The sequence below is a fragment of the Trichosurus vulpecula genome, chromosome 4, assembly GCF_011100635.1.
Source record: "Trichosurus vulpecula isolate mTriVul1 chromosome 4, mTriVul1.pri, whole genome shotgun sequence".
Lineage (NCBI taxonomy): Eukaryota > Metazoa > Chordata > Mammalia > Diprotodontia > Phalangeridae > Trichosurus > Trichosurus vulpecula.
Genome location: NC_050576.1, coordinates 226,320,830 through 226,344,944, shown reverse-complemented (window position 1 = coordinate 226,344,944; position 24,115 = coordinate 226,320,830). Strand labels below are relative to the sequence as shown.

The 24,115-nt window shown below is 37.2% G+C and overlaps 1 protein-coding gene across 1 annotated transcript in view; it reads right to left on the bottom strand.

The window, feature by feature from the left end:
• Positions 1–24,115, bottom strand: part of DNAH9 (dynein axonemal heavy chain 9) — a 529,624-nt gene that overhangs the window by 414,834 nt on the left and 90,675 nt on the right. Inside the window, exons 9-10 of the mRNA XM_036755666.1 lie at positions 23,648–23,762; positions 17,194–17,331 (exon numbers count right to left, since the gene is read on the bottom strand). Coding sequence (XP_036611561.1) covers positions 17,194–17,331; positions 23,648–23,762 — 253 coding nt within the window. The remainder of the gene's footprint in view (positions 1–17,193; positions 17,332–23,647; positions 23,763–24,115) is intronic.

The window sequence follows — 24,115 nt, the reverse complement described above, 5'->3', positions numbered from 1 at the left end:
AAAATAGTACAGTGTAAAAGAGCACTCACTGACTCCAGAGTTAGAGGAGGACTTCAATTCAAATTCCTTTCCACCACTTACTATTTTTGTGACCTTGGGCAAGTCACTTTAGCTTTATGGGCGTCAGTTTTCTCTGCTATGAAAGGAAGAGGTTGAACTACATAGACTCCATGGGTCTCTTCTAGTAATTTGGAAAACTGCAAGTTTTCCAAAATTCTAGTTTTTACATGAAAGCTAGAATTTTAGCATTAGCAATGAATACTGTCAGTTGTTTTCCTTGAAGTGACAGGCTCACTTCATTAATTTTCAAGAAAATGCCTGTCAAATATCCAAGAATGAATAATCAGACTGTCAGTCAGTCATTCTCACAAACCAAAATGGTGTGCCATGAAAAAAGTACCTAGTTTAGCTTGCAACTCAATTGTTTTTTTTCAAGACTCAGTACTTCAGCAGGTAACAGAAGTGCCTCATATGCACTTCCTTTTCCATCACAAAGACTATTAAAAAGATGTATACTCATGAGTTGAGATTTTATGAACATTAATAACTTTTACTGCTTCATCAAGGACGTTCTTAGGTGAAACTAGCATTAAAAAAACCCCCAATAACTATGAGTGCATAACCATAGAGAGGACAATGACTATTAGTACAGTTTAGTGCCACTGCCCTGGTTCATGTTGTGGCACTGGCAGTTTTACCCACTGCTGCTTTAAGGCATTGTTCTTGTTGCTCAGTTGTTTTCAGTCTTGTCTGACTCTGCATGACCACATTTGGGGGTCTTCTTGGCAAAGATACTGGAAAAGTTTAACATTTCCTTCTCTAGTTCATTTTACAGATGAGGAATGTGGGGAAACACAGTTAAGTAACTTCCCTAGGGTAACACAGCTAGTAAGTGTCAGAGGCCAAATTTAAACCCTAAATGTCACCCAGCTACTCCACCATCGTGAGATTAAAAAAATTATTCAACATTCTGAATATTTCAGCACAACAAATGTGTGTTGCCAAGCATTTATATAAGAGATCTTCTTCAATGATTAGTTGGCCTGACACTAGATGAATACAACAAAACAGCAATTACATCCACGTTTGTATTAATCAATTTGCACGCAAAAGTACAATTCTGCAGATGAGACACTAACTCAGTCTTTATGTCTGCACACAGTAGGGACTTAAGCTTATTTTCTTCCCTTTTCTTCTACTTAAATCTTTCATTCACGGGTCATAAATGTAGCCTCTGGGAAGTAGCAACTGTACATTAGTGAGAGAATGAGACTAAAAAACACAAATAAAATCTTAGTGTTATTGTGAAAATACTTTTGACTCCTCTAAAAGGGTAACAGGGATCCACAGGGGTCCTCAGACCACACTTTGAGAACTGCTGACATAGGGAAACCCTCAAATTATCACCAGTTAGAGACATGATTTAAAGAACCACAGATAATCAACTGAAGTTAAGTGAAACAATAACTTTAGCAAAGTAGGATATAAATAAACCAATAGAAATGATCAGTTTTTCTCTTTCTCACTAACAACATGTAATGGGAGGACATGGAAAAAGAAATTCCATTAAAAATAACCACAGAACGTATAAAATATCTCGAAGCTAACTACCAAAACACACTAGATACTTACATAAATACATATATAAGACAATCTTTAGAGAAACAAAGGAAAATCCATATAGTTGTATAGATATTGATGCCTCATGGTTGGGTCCTTCCAACATAATAAACTGATACTACCTCAATTAATTCACAGATTTAGTATTATAACACACTGTCAAGGGATTACTTTGTACAACTAAATGAAACAATAATAAAATTCGTCTGGAGGAATAAAAGATTAAGAATCTCAAGGACATAATGAAAAAGAAGTAAATATGAAGAGAATCTGAATAGTATCATATCTCAAACTATACTAGAAAGCAGTAGTTATTTGGTACTAATTTAAAAATAAAGTGTCATCGGCTTATCAGTATTATCAGACTAGGCAAAGAAGACAAAAAAGCAACTGAACATAGAACATAGAATGATAGCATTCAGTAAATTCTAAGAGTATGCTCTATTTGGTGAAAGATTCTGGAAAAATTGGAAAGCAGTTATTCAGTTTAGATCAGTGTCTTTCATTATATAATAATAAGCTCCAAATGGATACAGACCATAAATGTAAAATATAATTTCACTTAAAACTAGAGAAGGTAAGAAGATGCCTTTTGCAACTATGGCTAGGGAAGAATTCTTAACGAAACAAGAAGATCACAATGAAACAAGAAGATAAAATGGACAATTTTTATTACATAAAATTGAAATACTTTTGTGCAAAAAAAATCGATGTAGTTAGAAACTGAAGGAAAACAGTTAAGTGGGAAATATATTTGTAGCAAATTTCTTTGATAAAATGATATGTAAGATATATAGGGAATTAATACAAATGCATAAAGCTATATGCCATTCCTCCATAAGTAAGTCATTAAGGATATGAATAGGAAGTTTTAAATTAAATAATACAATATATCAACAATCATGTAAAAATACTCAAAATCACTAATAATAAGAGAAATGACAATTAGAACAGTCTTGAGTTTTGACCTGACATGCATCAATTTGGCAAAAATGACAAAAAGATGAAAATGGCAATTATTGGGGTGACTGTGGGAAGACAAGTACAGTGGAGCTGTAAGTTGCAATGTGGAATTATACCCACAGAGTTGCTAAGCTGAACATAACAGGCCTCAAAGAGGTCAAAAAGGGAGAGAAAGGACCTACATGTACAAAATATTTATAGTAGAACTTTTATTGTAACAAAGAACTAGAAACAAACTAGAAATTAGTTTGGAAATGACTGATCAAATTGTGATATATGAATTTAACAGAACTATACCTATAGAAATGACACATAAATTCAGAAAAACATTAGAAAACTTTTGGATAATGTGATAGAGTGAAATGACCAGAATCAATTGAATAATTTATATGATGAGTACCATAATGTAAAGGAAAGTGACTCTGAAAGACTGTACAACTCTGATGAATCTAGTGAAATGGTGAAGCATACCTCTCATCTCTTAGCAGAAATGCAATTGATATACTAGAGGTACAGAATAAGGGATTCTAGTAAGGAGGGGGAGAATTAGTATACAGTGATATTAATGCCTCCCCAAAAGTGAGAAAATACAAGGGTATACATAAACTATTATACATTATAAAAACACACAGAAGAAAACAAAGAAGTTTAAATTCACCACTAGTTTGTTAAATTTAATATGTACTAAGCCATAAACTATATGTAATAGAAGTTTATGGTTTTGTATACAATCTTTTTTTTTGTTAGCATCTTCCCAACTCTATTCTTGTAGTATTTTGTGAGAATTTGAAATGCAGGCAGGTCTATTTGCAGGTGAACACACACTATCCAGAATTATTCAGTACCCAGGACATTGGACTTGATGGTTGAAAGATGGTATGCTAGGATCCATGTGGATCCATATTCACATGGAAGAGTGGGATTTAGGAATGAAGGCACACATCTGGACACAAATAAAACAAGTCTAATTTCTCTCCTATCTAACAACTCTTCCCTAAATATTCTCTTTTCTAGGCTAAATACCACTAGTTCTTTCAGCAGATCTGTATTTGGCAAATTTCAAGGAATTTTAACATTCTGGTCAACTTCCTTTGAATGCTTTCGAAGTAATCAATGTCATTCCTAAAATGTGGCATCCAGAACTGAACATAGTACTTCACACAAAGTTTGACCAAGGTAGAACTGAAAAATCTAGACTCCTATTCTGTAGTTGCAAATGTTAGCTAACCCTTCCTGCTTTGGAACTTTGACAAGTATGCCATCTGTATCTTTAGTCTCTTTATTCAAGTAACCAATAAAAATGTTAAACAACATAGGGCCAAGCACAGATTCTTAGGACTCTCCACCTCCTTTCTTTGCATCAAACCAATTGTGCCTATTTTTTTAATCTGGCCATACAACTGGTACAGAGTTCACTTAATTATACTATCATCTAACATCTCTCTATCCTGTCCACAAGAATAACATGATTGATTCTATCAAATGTTTTCCTAAGTTTTAGGTAAACTTTATCTATATTATTCTCCTGATCTACTAGTCCAGTAGTCCTGTCAAAAAAAGAGAGGCAAATGTAGCATGACCAATTTAAAAAAACAAACAAAATTTTTCTTAATGCTTTACTCTTTCAACCCCACCATCTAGACTGACCCTTCCTTTTGACAAAGAAAAGCAATTAAGGAAAAATATTCAACAGAGCAAATGAATCTGACAATAAATGAAGTATTGGGTCATCTATCTTCGTTATCTGTGCTCTAGGATTTCCGTGTTTTTGGTTGTTGTTGTTGTCTTTAGAATTCAGCTTCCATTATGTCCTTTTTTCATTTAAATATCTTCAGTCACACTATATACTGTTGTCTTGGTTCTGCCTACTTTACTATGCATCAATACCTATAAATCTTCCCATGTTTCACTGAATTCTCAATTTTCTTCATTTCTTTTTTTTTCTTTTTTTTATTTTATGTTTTTAAATTTATTTAACATATTTAGTTTTCAGCATTGATTTTCACAAGAGTTTGAATTACAAATTTTCTCCACATTTCTACCCTCCCACCCACCCCAAGATGGCGTATATTCTGGTTGCCCTGTTCCCCAGTCAGCACTCCCCTCTGTCACCCCACTCCTCTCCCATCCTCTTTTCCCTTCCTTTCTTGTAGGGCAAGATAAATTTCTACACCCCATTGTCTGTGTATCTTATTTTCTAGTTGCATGAAAAAACATTTTTGTTTGTTTTTGAACATCTGTTTTTAAAACTTTGAGTTCCAAATTCTCTTCCCTTCCCACCCACCCTCCCTAAGAAGTCAAGCAATTCAACATAGGCCACATGTGTATCACTATGTATAACCCTTCCACAATACTCATGTTGTGAAAGACTAACTATATTTTTCTCCTTCCCAACCCATCACCCTTTCTTGAATTTTCTCCCTTGACCCTGTCCCCTTTCAAAAGTGTTTGTTTTTGACTACCTCCACCCACATCAGCCCTCCCCTCCATCATCCCCCGCCCATTTATTTTTATCTTCTTCCCTCTTCTTTCCTGTGGGGTAAGATTCCCCATTGGGTATGTATGGTATTCCCTCCTTAGGCCAAATCTGATGAGAGCAATGTTCACTCATTCCCCCCTCATCCACCCTCTCCCCTCCTCCTGCAGAAATGCTTGCTCTTGCCTCCTTTATGCAAGATAATCCATCCCATTCTATCTCTCCTTATCTCCCTCTCTCAGTATGTTCCTCTCTCATCCCTTAATTTGATTTTATTTCTTTTAGATATCTTCCCTTCATCTTCAACTCACCCTATGTCCGCTCTCTCTCTCTCTCTCTCTCTCTGTGTATATATATATATGTATATATATGTGTGTGTATATATATATGTATGTATATACATATATATACACACACATAGATATATACAAACATACACATTCCCCCATATATATACATAAACATATATGTATGCATATTCCCTTCAGCTACCCTAATACTGAGGTCTCATGAATCATACTCGTCATCTTTCCATGTAGGAATGTCAACAAAACAGTTCACCTTTAGTAAGTTCCTTGGAATTTCTTTTTCTTGTTCTTTTTCTTGATTACCTTTTCATGCTTCTCTTGATTCTTTTGTTTGAAAGTCAAATTTTCTATTCAGTTCTGGTCTTTTCACTGAGAAAGCTTGAAAGTCCTCTATTTTATTGAAAATCCATATTTTGCCTTGGAGCATGATACTCAGTTTTGCTGGGTATGTGATTCTAGGTTTTAATCCTAGCTCCATTGACCTCCGGAATATCGTATTCCAAGCCCTTCGATCTCTTAATGTAGAGGCTGCCAGATCTTGGGTTATTCTGATTGGGTTTCCACAATACTCAAATTGTTTCTCTCTGGCTGCTTGCAGTATTTTCTCCTTGATCTGGGAGCTCTGGAATTTGGCAACAATATTCCTAGGAGATTTCTTTTTGGGATCTATTTGAGGAGGCAATCGATGGATTATTTCAATTTCTATTTTGCCCTGTGGCTCTAGAATATCATGGCAGTTTTCCTTGATAATTTCTTGAAAGATGATATCTAGGCTCTTTTTTTGATCATGCCTTTCAGGTAGTCCAATAATTTTTAAATTATCTCTCCTGGATCTATTTTCCAGGTCAGTGGTTTTTCCAATGAGATATTTGACATTGTCTTCCATTTTTTCATTCCTTTGGTTCTGTTTTATAATATCTTGATTTCTCATCAAGTCACTAGCTTCCACTTGCTCCAATCTAATTTTTAAATTAGTATTTTCTTCAGTAGTCTTTTGGACCTCCTTTTCCATTTGGCTAATTCTGCCTTTCAAGGCATTCTTCTCCTCATTGGCTTTTTGGAGCTCTTTTGCCATTTGAGTTAGTCTGTTTTTTAAGGTGTTGTTTTCTTCAATGTATTTTTCAGTATTTTTTTTGGGTCTCCTTTAGCAAGTCTTGACTTGTTTTTCATGGTTTTCTCGCATCACTCTCATTTCTCTTCCCAATTTTTCCTCTACTTCTCTAACTTGCTTTTCCAAATCCTTTTTGAGCTCTTCCATGGCCTGGGACCAGTTCATGTTTTTCTTGGAGGTTTCTGTTGTAGGCTCTTTGACTTTATTAATTTCTTCTGTCTGTATGTTTTGGTCTTCTTTGTCAGCAAAGAAAGAATGCGAAGTCTGAGATTGAATCTTGGTGTGTTTTCGCTGCCTGGCCATATTCCCAGCCAACTAACTTGACCTTTGAGTTTTTCAGTGGGGTATGACTGCTTGTAGACTACAGAGTTCTATGTTCCACGTTTGGGGGGGAGGTGCCAGCTCTGCCACACCAGCACTGCTCCTTCCCCAAGAACCCCCAACCCGAACTGGGCTTAGATCTTCAGCAGGCTGTGCACCCCCGCCCTGATCCACCACTTAATTCCTCCCACCAGGTGGGCCTGGAGCCGGAAGCAGCAACAGCTGTAGCTGCCCCACCTCCGCTGCCCCCAGGGCTGGAAGCCGAACCGTGAACTCCTTCCACCCACGCAGCTTTTCCCACAAACCTTCTCAGCAGTCTTTGGTGTTTGTGGGTTGAAAAGTCTTGTAACTGCCACAGCGCACTGAATCAGGGCGCTAGGGCATGCTCTGCCCGGTTGCTGGTCTTGTTGGTCCACGCTTCTCAGGCTGGGCTCTGCTCCACTCCGTTCCCAGCTCCCAGCTCCCAGCTCCGTGTGGGATAGACCTCTCCCAGAGACCATCCAGGCTGTCCTGGGCTGGAGCCTGCTTCCCTCTGCTGTTTTGTGGGTTCTGCCATTCTAGAATTGGTTCAGAGCCATTTTTTATAAGTTTTTGGAGGGACTCGGTATGGAGCTCATGCTATCCCCTGCTTACCAGCTGCCATCTTGGCTCCGCCCCCAATTTTCTTCATTTCTTACTGCACAATATCCCATTACATTCAAACACCAGTTTTTCAACCATTCACCAATCAATAGGCACCTACTTTGGTTTCAATTCTTTACTCAATGGTGCTGTGAATGTTATGCTATAAAATGGATTATCTGTTCCTATTTTTAACTTTCTTGGAGCACATTCCTAGCCATGGTATCACTAGTTCAAAGGGTATGGATGGTCTAGCCACTTTTCTTATATCATTTTGAATCAATAACCAGAATGGTTTTACTAATTCACAGGTCAGCAAATTATTGAGCATTATTGTGTCTTACCCAACATGGACTATTCTTATTTTTGTCATCTTTGACAATCTGTACGACATGAGATGAACCCACAGAGTTGTTTTATTTGTATTTTTCTATTAGTGACTCAGAATATATTTTCATGTCATCACTTATAGTTTATATTTCTTCTTTTGTGAATTCTTCAGTAGCCTTTGATCACCTTATTGGAGAATAGCTCTTGAAATTATAATTCATGTTAATTCAATATAAAGGATGTTCTAAAAGTCTTCATAAAGTTTGAAGCTTTTACACAAAGACTTTTGGAACATTCTGTATACTGTGGATTTCATTAAGGTGATACTTGATGAAATATTTTACCCTTTTGCTGTTTCTATTGTAATTCTGTCCTTACTGATTTCATTTGTACAAATTTTTAAAATTTTTATGTAGTCAAAATTATCTATTTTATCTGTATGATTTCCTCTAGCCTTTTTTTTAGTCAAGAATTCTCTCCTAGGCATGGTTGTGAAACTGAGCATAGTATACCAAACAAACAGAAGGGTTGTGAGGCTCAAATGTGATAATAGATATAAAGTACTTTACAAACATTAAAATGATGTATATGGAGATTTTAAAATATATATGCATACACATAATATATTATATACATATGTATATAACATGCATACATATATATACAAATATGTACATATATATATCTATACATATATATTTAAGATTTGTAAAGTACTTTACAGCCATTATCTCACTTGAGCTTCATAACCATTTGCTCAGTATGTTTTCATATATACATGTTACTATTATTATATACAAATAAATATTATGTTTATATGTGGAATATATGTATATTTCACAAATGTATGTATATAAATATATTTTCATATAAACATATATATTATGCATATATGTATGTATAAAATATTAGCCTAGAGTTACCAGATTTCCATTCTGGTGATGACTTCATTCCTTGAGCCTTCTACTGCACTAGTGCTGAATTCGGGTAAAGTTTATAGAGTAATATATGGGTGTGCTGATTAATGTTTAACCACTGGATTCTCAGGGAAAAATATATGCATACATGTAAGTTTAATTTGCATTATTGACATGTTCTTAGATCTAGAAGATCAACAAAACAATAAAACAAGTCATGATTTATAGCAATTGCTGATTTCTGAGGTTTAAATGATTATGCCAAGCTGCACTCCTTGGTTTCCCTATACAAACATGAAGCTTCCTCCAGGATAAGCTCAAGAGATTAATTCAGCTTTGACACTCAGCACCTCCTCAGCAACCTGTTACCTTTCCTCTCTTATAGAAAGCCTGCAGAGGGGAACAATACACCCTTCTCCCAAGCTCCCTTTTATAGCGGGCTGGGGGTTTCCCAGCTAACTTCATATCACTGTCAGCTGCTCTGAATGATTTCAGCTCCACAAACATCATGTCTCTCTCCCTCCTTAGATTTTAAGCTTTTTGAGGGCAAGGGCTGTCTTCTTCTTATTTGTACCCCCAGCACTGAGCACAGTGCCTAGAACATAGGTGCTTAATAAATATTTACTGACTATTGACACTGAAAATTTAACAATTGCCTTGTACAAGTCAGTTAGAACTGGCTCCCACATACTCCTGTAAAAAAAAAAGACTTTATACTTGATCTTGAGGGTAAGAGCCTGCAGCTTACTGGATAAGGGGGTGACATGGCTAGATTTACATTTCAGGAAAATAACCTTGGCAGCTGAGCCAAGGACGGAATGAAGGGTTGAAAGACATGAAGTGGGGAGACTACTTAGAAATACCACTGCCTTCTCCTGGCAAGAGGTAATATGTTTTGGTAGATTGAATTCTATACATATTGTAGTTATTGTTTATGTATATTATAGTTATTTTGAGTAGAATTTCTCTTATTTCTTCCTTTGGGTATTTTATAGTTTTTTTTTTTGCAGAAATGGATTAATTTCCTTTGAATTCCCAGCCTTGCTGGCATGCAATTCATGTGGTAGTTTCTAAAAATCAATCAATAAACATTTATTAAGCACCTACTAAATGCCAGGCATTGTGCGAAAGAAGTGCTAAGGATATAAAAAGAGGCAAAAGACAGACCTTCACTTAAAGAGCTTACAATCAAATGGGAGAGACAATATGCAAACAAATGTATAAAAAGCAAGCTATGTATAGGATAAGTAGGAAATAATTAGTAGAGGGAAGGAACTACAACTAAGTAGGTTTTGGAAAGGCTTCTGAAGGTCAATAGTCAGAGCAAGGAGGAAGAGTGTAGGCACGAGGAACAGCCAGAGAAAATGCCCAGAGCTGAGTAAAAGATAGAGTGTTTTGTTTGTGGAACAACCAGGAGGTCAGTGTCACTGGATTGAAGAGTAAGGGTGTTAGGAGACTAGAAAGGTAGGAGGGAGCTAGGTTGTGAAGGGATTTGAATGCCAAACAGAACAACTTGTGGATCTTGAAGGCAAAAGGGAGCCAGAGGAGTTTACTGAGTGGGAGGGTGTGTGTGACACAGTCAGATGTGTGCTTTACTTTGGGGCTGAATGGAAACATGGAATGAAGTAGGGAAAGATTCAAGGCAGGAAAGAAGGGTACACAGCCAACGGATTCAATGTTCAACAAATAGTATGACAAGGAAAGAGATGTTTACTGCTCTTTTGAAAGCAGGGGTAGATTTTAGAAGAATAGATGGTATTCCAACTAATGAGCTATACAAAATGTACTGAGATAAGGGGCTTAATAGCAAACAGAATAGAGAAGTAAAAACTGTCCCTACAAATCCTACAGATCTTGAACCCTTGTATCCAAGTGAATCACACCTTCAAGGAGACTAGGGAATAGGCCACACCCCAGCTCATATTAAAGAAACACACAGACAGGATTACAGACCCCACATTAATCTGACTATATATTGGAAGAATGGATCAAATACTGTGACTAGGGCATTGATAGACACTGGGGCAGAGACCAGCTTGATATATGGAAACCCTGACAAATTTAAGCATGGAACTCCTATTACCATCACAAGACTAGGAGGGGCTGAAATATCAGCCAAACAAGTAAAACTGATGATGAAGATTAGACAATTACCTAAGAAAGAATATGCTGTGGTCATTGTACTCATTCCTGAATACATCATTGGAATAGATATATTGAAAGGCATGACTCTGAATTTGACTGAGGGGAGATATCAATTTGCAATAAGGAAGACAGGAATTAATATAGTTTTGGTGGGAAAAGTAAAGATGGACCCAATCACTTTACCTGAACCTTCTAAAGTAATTACTTTGAAGCAGTATTGTGTGCCAGGTGGGCAAGGTGAAATTGCCAATACTATAAAGGAATATGTTGAAGCAGGAGTGTTAGTCCCTACAACCACTCAATGGAATAATCATGTAGGGCCAGTACAAGAGTCAGATGGAACATGGAGAATGACAGTGGATTATAGACAATTGAGTAAAGTGACTCCACCTTTGTATGCTGCTGTTCCAGATACTGTTACCTTAATAGAAAGGATCCAGAAATACGATGGGACTTGGTATGCAGTTATTGATTTGGCCAATGCTTTCTTTACAATCCCAATAGACTCTAAACAATGGGACCAGTTTGCTTTATGTGGCAGGGCCAACAATATATTTTTACCCAATTGCCACAAGGATATCTGCACAGCCCAACTATTTGTCACAGGATTGTGGCTGAACTTTTGGATGAATTGAAGTTACCTGGTATACAGCTTGCCCACTACATAGATGATATTATGATACAGGGAGAAACTGTATAGGAAGTAGAAAAGAATTTGATACTTTTGATTGACCATATGAAAAGCAAAGGATGGGAAATTAACCCTGCAAAGATTCAAGGATCACCTCAAACTGTAAAGTTTTTGGGTATACGGTGGAATAAAGGACTGCGAGAGATTCTCCCACAAGCACAACAGAAGATTCAAGATTTTCCTATCCCGAGCAATAAGAAGGAAGCAAAAAAGTTTACAGGACTGTTTGGATATTAGAGGCATCACGTCCCACATCTTGGACAAATTTTGAAATGCTTATATAAAGTTACTGGGAAAAAATATGGATTTGATTGGGGACTTGTACAGAGTAAAGCTTTTGAAGAAGCTAAAGATGCTATATGATTGGCTCTGGATTTATGGCCTATGTAAAGTGGACTGGTGGAATTACAAGTGACTGTACAAGATGACTATGTGAATTGGAGTTTATGGCAGAAACAACAAAACTGAAACATACCCTTAGGATTTTGGTCAAGGAAACTACCTTCATCTGGATTATAATATACACCTTTTGAAAAGCAGTTGTTAGCTGCATATTGGGCTTTGGTAGAGACTGAACAACTGATTCTGGGCCATGAAGTGATATTAAAGCCTGGAATCCTGATTATGACTTGGGTAATGTGTACCCCAGCATCTCACAGAATTGGACATGCACAAAAGGCTAGCATAGTTAAATGGAAATGGTATATTCAGAATAGATCAAAAACAGGCAAAAGTGGAGTTTCTGCTATACATGAATCTATAGTAAGCATCAACATTGATGGAAATGGCAAACCATCTGAACCAACGCAACAGTTGGTACAATCTTTGGTAAAACAGAATGACAGATATGATGGACTGACTGAAGAACAGAAGAAACATGCATGATTTCCTAATGGGACAGCAAAATATTTGGGCCATAAAAGACATTGGAAAGCAGTAGCCTGTAACCCATGTACTAAGAGAACTTTGGAAAGTACTGGGATAGGTGGAAGTAGTCAATATGCTGAATTTATGGCAGTACATCAAGCTATTAAAACAGAGAAAGGAGGGCAGTGTCATATATTCACTGATTCATGGGCAGTAGCCAATGGGTTAGCTACATGGATGCCAATGTGGAAAAATCAAAATTGGGAAATTCATGGCAAACAAGTTTGGGGCAAAGAAGATATATGGGACATGTCTTTGGTTATTAATTTGTCAGTTTTTCATGTAGATGCTCACGTGGCCCTCACTACGCCGGAACGTGAGTACAATGCACATGCTGATCGACTAGCAAAGACTGCTACTGAACATATTGTCTCTACTCTGATACCAACTGATGATCTGGTTCTAGCAAAATGAGTTCACCAAATGGATGGACATTTAGGGGTCCAGGCCACACACCGGTGGGCACAAGATCGTGGCATTACTATCTCTTATTCATTGTTAAAGCAAGTAACAGAGAAATGTCATACATGTCAATTGCAAAAGGAATGAACTGTTCCTTGGGGGAACTGGAGAAAAAGGAAGGGGAAAAGTTCCAGCCCAGATTTGGCAGGTAGATTATATTGGACCACTACTCCAAGATAAAGGATGCAAATTTATATGTACTTGTGTTGACACCTATTCAGGTGTATTAGTGGCTTGTCCTTATAAGAATACAACCTAGAAAAACACCTGTAAAACTCTAGATATTATAAGTCTATATTACCAAAACATACAGCCAGAAGAAGTCAACAAAGTCAAAGAGCCTACAACAAAAGCCTCCAAGAAAAACATGAACTGGTCTGAGGCCATGGAAGAGCTCAAAAAGGAGTTGGAAAAGCAAGTTAGGGAAGTAGAGGAAAAATTGGGAAGAGAAATGAGAGTGATGCCATGAAAACCATGAAAAAAAATACTGAAAATATACTGAAGAAAACAACACCTTAAAAAATAGACTAACTCAAATGGCAAAAGAGCTCCAAAAAGCCAATGAGGAGAAGAATGCCTTGAAAGGCAGAATTAGACAAATTGAAAAGGAGGTCCAAAAGACCACTGAAGAAAATACTACCTTAAAAATTAGATGGGAGCAAGTGAAACTAGTGACTTGATGAGAAATCAAGATATTATAAAACACAACCAAAGGAGTGAAAAAATGGAAGACAATGTCAAATATCTCATTGGAAAAACCATTGACCTGGAAAATAGATCCAGGAGAGATAATTTAAAAATTATTGGACTACCTGAAAGGCATGATCAAAAAAAGAGCCTAGATATCATCTTTCAAGAAATTATCAAGGAGAACTGCCCTGATATTCTAGAGCCACAGGGCAAAATAGAAATTGAAAGAATCCACCGATCACCTCCTCAAATAGATCCCAAAAAGAAATCTCCTAGGAATATTATTGCCAAATTCCAGAGCTCCCAGATCAAGGAGAAAATACTGCAAGCAGCCAGAAAGAAACAATTTGAATATTGAGGAAAAACAATCAGAATAACCTAAGATCTAGCAGCTTCTACGTTAAGAGATCGAAGGGCTTGGAATATGATATTCCAGAGGTCAATGGAGCTAGGATTAAAACCAAGAATCACCTACCCAGCAAAACTGAGTATCATGCTCCAAGGCAAAATATAGACTTTCAATAAAATAGAGGACTTTCAAGCTTTCTCAGTGAAAAGACCAGAGCTGAATAGAAAACTTGACTTTCAAACCCAAGAATCAAGAGAAGCATGAAAAGGTAATCAAGAAAAAGAACAAGAAAAAGAAATTGCAAGGGACTTACTAAGGTTGAACTGTTTTGTTTACATTCCTACATGGAAAGATGATGTGTATGATTCATGAGACCTCAGTATTAGAGTAGCTGAAGGGAATATGCATATATATATATATATACACACACACATATATATACATATATATACACATATATATGTATATTTATACATATATATGTGTGTGTGTATATATATGTGTGTGTGTGTTTATGTATATATATCTATATGTGAGTGTGTATGTATGTATATATGTATGTGTATATGTAGAGAGAGAGAGGGAGAGAGAGAGAGAGAGAGAGAGAGAGAGAGAGAGAGAGAGAGAGAGAGAGAGCAGGCACAGGGTGAGTTGAAGATGAAGGGAAGATATCTAAAAGAAATAAAATCAAATTAAGGAATGAGAGAGGAATATATTGAGAGAGGGAGATAGGGAGAGATAGAATGGGGTAAATTATCTTGCATAAAAGTGGCAAGAAAAAGCAGTTCTGTAGGAAGAGAAGAGAAGGCAGGTGAGGGAGAATGAGTGAATCTTGCTCTCATCAGATTTGACCTGAGGAGGGAATACCATATATACTCATTGGGGTATCTTACCCCACAGGAAAAAAGGAAGAAGAAGATAAAAAGGGGGGGTGATAGAAGGGAGGGCAGATGGGGGTCGACGTAATCAAAAACAAACACTTTCAAAAGGGGACAGGGTCAAGGGAGAAAATTCAATAAAGGGGGATAGGTTAGGAAGGAGCAAAACATAGTTAATCTTTCACAACATGAGTATTGTGGAAGGGTTTTACATAATGATACGCATGTGGCCTACATTGAATTGCTTGCTAGAAAATAAGATACACAGGCAATGGGGCGTAGAAATTTATCTTGCCCTACAAGAAAGAAAGGGAAAAGGGGATGGGAGGGGAGTGGGGTGACAGAAGGGAGGGGTGACTGGGGAACAGGGCAACCAGAATATATGCCATCTTAGAGTGGGGGGGAGGGTAGAAATGGGAAGAAAATTTGTAATTTGTAATTCAAACTCTTGTGAAAATCAATGCTGAAAATTAAATATATTAAATAAAAAAATAAGTCTATATTATGGAATCCCAATGCAGATTCAAAGTGACAGTGGCTCACATTTCAAAGGTAATGGGATGAGATATTGTGTATTGAACAATATAGAGTGGATATATCATATTCCATATTATCCACAAGCTTCTGGATTGATAGAAAGAATGACTGGATTATTGAAATAACAGTTAAGAAAGTTAAGCTCTAATAATCGGTATCAACATTGGAAGTATAATTTGTTCACTGCTTTGCATAATTTGAATAATAGACCATTAGGAGGAAGTACACCTCTAGCCAGAATAATGCAAATTAGAAAACGGCAAATACATAACACCCAAAATATTGAGTACTGGATTGTGAGGAAAGATGTCCCACCAACATATCCAGGAATACCTGGTTCGGTAGGATATAATTTACATTGTTTAGAGAACTTCTGGTTGGATAGAAAAGAGATAAGAAAAATCTCTACTGGGATATGTATGAGAATCCCTAAGAATCATTTTGGACAGATATTACCAAAACCAGGATTAGAAGCTCAAGAAATAGATGTATTGGCTGGAGTGATAGATTCCAGTTATCAAGGAGAAATTATTGTGACACTCCAGAATTTAGGTGAACCTATGCAGTTGTGTAAAAATGACAGAATAGTTCAATTGATTATTATTCCTTGTGAAACTGACCCTCCTTCCAAAATAACTATCAGAGGAAAGGAAGGGTTTGGTTCTACTGATAGAATAAAATTACGAGCTAAAGTCTGGGTAAAACGAAAGCCAGTTGATGTTCCATAGGCTGCAGAAATTATAGCACATAGGAAAGACAATACTGTAACAATGGTCTACCCAAGGGAAAATGGTTATGAAACTGTATCTTTGACTCCTGTATTCTATCACGAATGAGGCTACTTTGTCTCTTTTTGGCTTTTGTCTATTAAATTTGTTTGTGAGATTTGTTTCCTGCAGGCTTAGTACCATCCACCTGCAGATGCCTGATCGCTTAAGCCAGATGTCACCTTCTGATGTGTTCAGATGTCACCTCTGGGCCTGTCCATGACTGTGAGTTCCAGATGCCAGCTTGCTAAAGAACTGACCTCTCGAATAAGACTCTTTATCTTTTGGGGCAGGGACAGTTCTACGTCCATTTTCTGCAGGAAAAAGTTTTGTAGGACGAGACCTTCACCCCTTACCCCAAGATTTTGAGCCCCATTCATTCGAGGGGGAAATGATGATACTGTTTTATATACTTATCTTGTGTTATCCCTCTTATATTGTTGTTTAAAGTTCTGTTGACACTAGTTATCCCAGAATTCCCATTGCCCTGTGTAACGGATATGAAATATTTTGGGGCTGAATGTAGTAGCAATTAGGTTTGAAGATCTTTCCCACCCTTTAATAGGCCATGTGACCTGCTTATGTCACAGGAAGCCCAAGTTACATTGTGGGAGCAGTTTCCTGACAGGAAAAGGAAGTTGTGTCACAGAAAATGCTGAGAGGGAGAGAGAGAAAGATGTCATGGCTGCTGGTGGCTGCTATTGGCTGCCCTTGTGATTTTTAGAACTGAACAGGCTGACTTAGCTGTATTGTGAGTTTGTTTTGGGGAGGATCGCAGCAGGGGGTCAGAGGGGTTTTGGGATGGCGAGTTTCCAGGTTGTGATATTGTGTATGGAATATTTTACTACTGTGGTAGACTGGATAAATGGCTTGTAGGATATGGTTCTCTGGTGTCTGAATAAATGGTTTACTTCTTCTACCCTCTATGTGGAGAGTCTCATATACTTTGTGATACAGAACTACAGATTGTTCTGTGGCAATCACAGGTGGGGGTCTCTCTGTTAGTCAGGGTCTCTCTGTTAGTCATTCTTGTCAGAGTCTTCCTTCATAGGCTGATGCTTCACCTAGAAGATGATCTACCTGAGAGCCAGTGCAGCTTCAGAAAGGGCGAAGGAACAGTTGATATAGTGTTTGCTGCCCAGCAACTCCAGGAGAAACACCAGGAGCAGAACAAAGGTCTGTATAGAATATTTGTAGATCCGACCAAGGCCTTTGATACTGTTAGGTATGAGGGCTTATGGAAAATTATGTCAAAATTTGGTAGCCTAAAGAAGTTCATCAGCATTGTATGTCAATTTCATGACAGCATGCTTGCCCGGGTTCTAGACAATGGACAATGCTCTTGTGCCTTCCCAGTTACCAATGGAGTGAAACAAGGCTATGTGCTTGCTCCCATGCTTTTTAGCATGACGTGTTCAACCATGTTGTCAAATCCTTTCAATGAGGATGAACATGGCATCAAGTCAGGTACTGCACTGATGGTAAATTCTTCAACTTGAAAAGGCTACGAGCCAAGTCTAAAGTGGAGGGAGTGTTGGTGCATGATTTTCTGTTTGTAGATGATTGTACACTCAGTGCAACCTCTGAAGCTGAGATGCAACAAAGTATGGATTCATTCTCTGTTGCTTGTGCTAATTTTGGCCTAACAACTAGCACCAAGAAAACACAGGTGCTCCATCAGCCACCACCACACCATCCATACGTGGTACCATCAGTTACAGTAAATAGAAAAGTTTTGAATGCTGTGGATAAGTTCACTTACCTTGGTAGTGTACTTTCCAGGGAAGTACACATTGATAATTAGGTTGAAGTACGCAGTGTGAAAGCTAGCTCAGTGTTTGTGAGGCTCCAAAGGAAAGTATGGGAGAGAGGGGGTATTAGACTGATTACCAAACAGAGCTGTGGTGCTGACCTTATTGTGGTATGCCTGTGAAACCTGGACAGTCTACCAGTGCCATGCCAGGAAACTGAATCGCTTCCATTTGAATTGTCTTGGGAAGATTCTGAAGATCACCTGGCAGGATAAGGTACCAGATACTGAGGTCTTTTCTCGAACTAAACTGCCAGTCATTCAAACTCTGCTTCAGAGGGCAACTCTAATGGGCTGGCCATGTTGTTTGAATGTACAATGGAGCTCACACAGGGTAAGCTTTCACATTGTGGTCAGAAGAAGTAATACAAGGACACTCTCAATGTCTGTCTCAAGAACTTTGGAATTGACTGTGTGACATGGGAGACACTAGCCCAGGACTGCTCAGCATGGCATTCCCACATCAGAGAAGGTGCTATGCTATATATATGAGCAAAGCAGAACTGAAATAGCTCAAAGGAAACACAGGATGTACAAGTTTGGAGTATCCATGCCAAATGTTCACATGGATTATTTGTGCCCAACCTATGGTAGAGTATTGTGAGCTCATATTGGCCTGATCAGCCACAGCTGGACACATTGAATCTTGACTCAAGCATAGTGATGTCATCTGGTCCTCTTCAAGAACGAAGGACAACAACCAACCAATAGTACATTTTAAAATGAAGTTCTTTTCATATTCATATAAGCCATCAAAATGATTATGGCAGTGAAAATATCCTATATAATTTGGCAAACAGTATTCTTTCTTTACACAAAACACTTTTTTTCTACTCTTTTCATCATTACCTGTTTCATAAAAAAAGGGGCTTAAAATTACAATGCACTTTACTATGACATTAAACTATTAACTCTTTGAGTTTGGCTATTCAACAGATTCTGAAACTAACTGCATTCTCATCAAATCCATATCTTTCCACCTGTGACATTTAAAAAGTTTGAGAGATATAATTTCTGGGTAGTCACCATATTAATAATGCCAGCATTTTAAATAAAAGGTCAGTGACACTTTTGAATACCAAGGCCCATCATGGCAGTGGGCTCATGGCTTATATGTCTTTGGAAGAGGGGTGTTCCTGAGGGCAATCAACTCTGATTGGTTAACAATTAATGAAAGAATAAGTGTTAAAATGAGGAACTGAGAGTGACATGTCAAAGAGAAATTATTCCTATACTCTGACCATGCCCAGCCTTGGGCAAGCTATTCAAAGAATTAATCCTCACCCAATTCTGAGTAGAGCATAATGACTTCCCCAAATGGGTGGAGTCTGAACAAGATTTTAAGAAAGTTAATCCAATATAGGTAATATTCTTCCAGAGACTGAACTTTTGAAATGAAGACTTAAGAAAAAAGGGGAAACTCTGGATTTCCCCAAATCATTGGTTATTAATAATCATTTCTCTCAAACCTTCTCCACAGAAATAATGTGAATATCAAAAGTTTTGCTAATCTTGGTAAACTATATCCACAACATTGTCCTCATTTACTCATTTAATAATTCTATTAAAAAAGGAAATGGGGTTAGTCTGTCTCAACCTGTTCCTGATTAAAACTATGGTTTGTTTTTTTTCTTTCACTTCTTCCCTTTTTAGATATTTACCAACTTTATCTTTAATGATCCATTGTGGAACCATCCAAGAAAGTAAAGTTAAGCTTCAAGGGCCCATAACTGTTTTCTTCTCTGTTTTTGGAAAATCAAGATAACATTTTCTCTTTTCCACTCTTGTGGTGTCTCTCCTGTTTTTCATGATCTTTCAAGTATTACTGATATGGCTAAGCAATCACATCTGATTACCTCACAACTTGAGCATATAGTTTGTTGGGTGCTAATGACCTGAATTCACCAAGGGTAGCTAGATGCTTTATCACTATCTTCTTACCTATTTGGGGTATCATCTCCCTGTTAGTTAATTTCATTCTGTATTTTCAGTAGAAAGGTCTTTCTCTTTGTCAGAGAAAACAGAATAAGATTTGAGTATCTCTAACTTCTCTCTATTATTAATTATCATAGTCCCTTGCACTCCAAGCAAGATTGTAGACTTTATTTGTTCCTTCTTTTTCTTCTTAACATAGTTAAAAACCAAAACAAAATCCTTGATTTTTTTTTTACCATTCATGACAGTATTTTATATGACCATGCAAAACTCTTAGATGATCCTCTCTTACCTTGTATTGTGTTCATCCTCTGTACATTTCTTTTTGAATTCTAAGTCGGTTGGTGAGTTTCCTTTGTATCTACACAGTCCCTGCAGACAAATCCTGTTTTCCTTCCTCATTAGTATTGTTGTTCTCTGTGTCTACAGAATTTCATTTAGGAGCATTTCTTATCTCTCCTCCACTGACTTCTCCTGTAGCATTTTAATGCATGAGATGCCACCTATCTTTTATCTGAGCCCTTTGAAATCTACTTTCTAAAATCTAGGGTGCATGTCAAATGAGAGCCAGATTTTCTTTCCTCTATCACATACCCTAAAAGAGAGTGGTCACTTCCTAGACTCCCCAAAGTTCCCCTCATATCGACCTTAGTAACCAGTAACCTCCATCTTAAGAATAGTTATATACAGTATAAATTTTCCCTTTATTTGTTGCTCTACCTCTTGAAATAGGGATATATCACTGTGGCAAGTAAAGAAATTATTTGCTACTTTAATTAAATACAAAGAATTCTAGCAGGAAAAGAGACCTCCCTGCCTCCACTAGTATATTATGTCTCTGTGCCAAGCTTGTGATTTATTTTCTCATCTATTTTCAACTTCTTTACAGATGGTATGTAATATACTTCATAGACAAATTCACTTCTATTTTTCACTTTAATGACCTTCACACGAATTTTCTCTGTCATGCTCTTTCCCTCTGGTTCCTGAATTTCCTCACAAGGGTATATCTTATTTAAAATAGAGTGCTACTCCTTACTGCCCCCTTTAACATATCTTGTTTCTTCTGAAAAACATATTCATAGCCATGGTCCAGTCATGATTTTAATTATATCAAGTGTTAATGATGTTTATGACTTCAAATTTATCTTCTTGTTTTTAGACCTCTAGTTCTTATTGCTCGTTGCCTAAACTTTGGGCATTTGTGAGTACATATTTGAAGATATGGATTTTACTAGCTCCATGCTTGGGTTCTTTTCTCCTGCTAACTACTGGTATCTCAACAGCTATTCTTCTTTCTTCTTGGTAGCTATTCTCTATGATATCCAAATTAGGAGATTTACATAGGTAATCTTTTCTCTTTCTCATCCTTTTTAGGTTAATTTTGCCAATAATCAAAGTCAAATTTCTTGGCCTATGAATTCACAGATTTCGTTCTCTTCCCTTTTTAGACAACTGAAATATTTGCTTTATTTGACATACAAGAACCAAGAGAAACATAAAGTACATACCAAAGACTGATTATAAGGGATTCATAAGGACAAACTGTTTACCTTTAATATAACATAAAATGTAAAATATATGTCTAAGATTCTTATTAATAATTGGCAAGCTCATAAGAAAGATTGGGGTAAACCTGACTATGATATGAATTTTAAAAGTAAACCCATTTAGGAACAGCTAAAAAGAGTAATTATTTTATACAAATGAGGTCCTAGAGGAAGAATGGATATTAGATGGGGGAGGAAGACTGGTAGTTCTGGCAATCTACTTTCATTGGGAATGGGTTTGAGAGGGAACTATATATATATATATATATATATATATATATATATATATATATATATATATATATATACACACACATATATATGTATGTATGTATATATGTACATACGTACATACATATATGTACACATGTACATATATACACATATATACACACATATATACATATTTAGAAGAGTATAAAAGTCTTTTAAATTTAGAAGACATAAAATAGTAGGGGCATAGGGAGAGGGGAGAGGACAAGGGAGGGATTTTTAGAGGGGAGAATGAGGGAATAGGTAAAAAGGGGGTATAGAAGGGTGTTTGGATTTATGGGAATGGGAGGATAGGGGAAGGATCCTTGGAGAGGGGTAGGCAAGTAATAGGAGGGCAAGGTAGTGGGTAGAAGTAAAGTAGAGGTGTCAGGAGAGATAGAGAAACATATTTAAACTCTATTGTAGCCTTTGGGGTAGGGGAGAGGGAGAGGGAAAAAAAAGAACAAAGTAAAAGTGCACAGCAAAGAACAAAAGAAAACTCACAAGGAAGCAAAGGAAAGATGGACAGCTCTCAACACAACATGTATTATTTATCATAGAGGCTTTCTTGAAATGAAAATTTATTGTTACATATTTTGAATCCTCTCTAACATTCTGCTATGCACACGACATACCTTTTTATCTTTCTTACTTTGTATTTAAGTATCAATATTTAAGTTTATGATATGTTTTGTTTCTTTTCTCTATTCTGTATTTGTGTTCTGGCCCTTGAGTCTAATGTAAAATTTTAAAAAAAAATTGCTTTACTGTATTCTCAGGATACCTTTTCAAATCTCCGTATTTATGAAAGACCCCTGACAACAGTAGCTCAGTAATTACCGCCACCATTTTTTCAGTACTCAGAAATATAATTCATCTGGGCCTGTTTATTAGAAGAGAGAGAGACAGAGACAGAGACAGTGTGTGTGTGCGTGTGTGTGCGCGCGCGTGCACGTGTGTGTGTTAGTTGAGGGAAGAAATGGTTTCAAAGAATCTGATAGTTCTGGCAGCAGAGAAAAGAACCAAGCACAGATTTAGAGGAAAACTAGCCCTGGCATTTGGGAGCAAATATATGGAGAGGAACAGGCCCAGGTAGCCCAAATGAGTGACCAATCCAACAGAGATGCTACACACAAGGGGAAGACTACAAGGATACCATTAGAATAGAAAGATCATTGGGACTCTACAATATCAGAGATGTGAGTTTACCTTGGGCCCTATGTTCCCTATGTGTATAACTCACTACTAAAATACTTCAAGTTTATGCCTTTTCTTTCCATTGATTCTTTGTGTATTTGTGGGAGACAGTATTCCAGGTTTATAGGGGAAATTATACGCAACAATGTTCTTCTACTCTACGTAGATGCTTTTGCTTTGAGTTAATTGTGTCTACTGTCTGACTATTAAATGCATTTAGCATTGATCGGAGCTTGTAAGTTACAGTTTTAAGAGTGTAGACCCAGAGAGTACCTTAAACATAGGAATGACTAATCACCCCTCCTGGGGAACCAACCTGCAAAACTGTGACTGCTGAACTGGGGAGATAGATCACAGAGAGGGTTACATTATTAGACTGAGTTCTTAGCCAACTTCATCTTCTTCTTTGATTACCAGGCTAAAATATCATTCCTAAGCAGCTATGGGGCAGACAGAAATGTTTGTGGGAGAGAAAAAAGGAGGGAAGCTAAGAAAACCCTTAGGGCTTGGTTAAAATTTAACTCATATTCTTCTGGAAATTGACACAGTATTATACAGAGGAAAGAAGCCAGTGTTGATTATATATCTATGTCATCTGGTCTTAAATTAATCTTTAAATAAATCTTTAAAACATCATTACTGTTTTGCCAAAGGTGAATACTGATGAAAATGAAAAAAGGAAGATGATTTTTATATAGCAGTTGAGTCACACTCCCATAAAACTCCAAGTTTACAGTAAGATAACATAATATCTTTTTAAAAAAAAAATGCCTTGCACTAAGGTACTCACGGGTGACTGATATGTCTTAAGTTATTGAATGAAAGTTCAATTCGTTCCCTGAGTTCTTGAGCCCAGTGGAGACCGTCAGCTACTTCTGGCATGTTCTTGTGTGACTGGGAAAACCCTAGAGAAACAAAGACAGATACAGCAAGTAAATTGGATTTAAGTGAGGAGTCACCAGCCTCACTTTCACCTCTGGAGCCATCTGGGTCCAGTGGCCAGATAGCAATCAGGACAGCTGGAGATGATTCAGGATGTAGTGGAGAACCTTGGCCTTTTCAAGGTAAGGCCTTTAACAGGTCTCAGTTTGACTGAAGCAAAGCCTATTCAGTGATTAAAGCTTAATAAGAAAGGAGGCAAAGAATGACCTCTTTAAAAAAAAAATAAATCAGGGAGGGGAAGACCCTCAGGGTTTCTGGCCAAAACAGAAACAATTACTACTTACATTATTCTGAGGCAATCAGGGCCCAAACAATG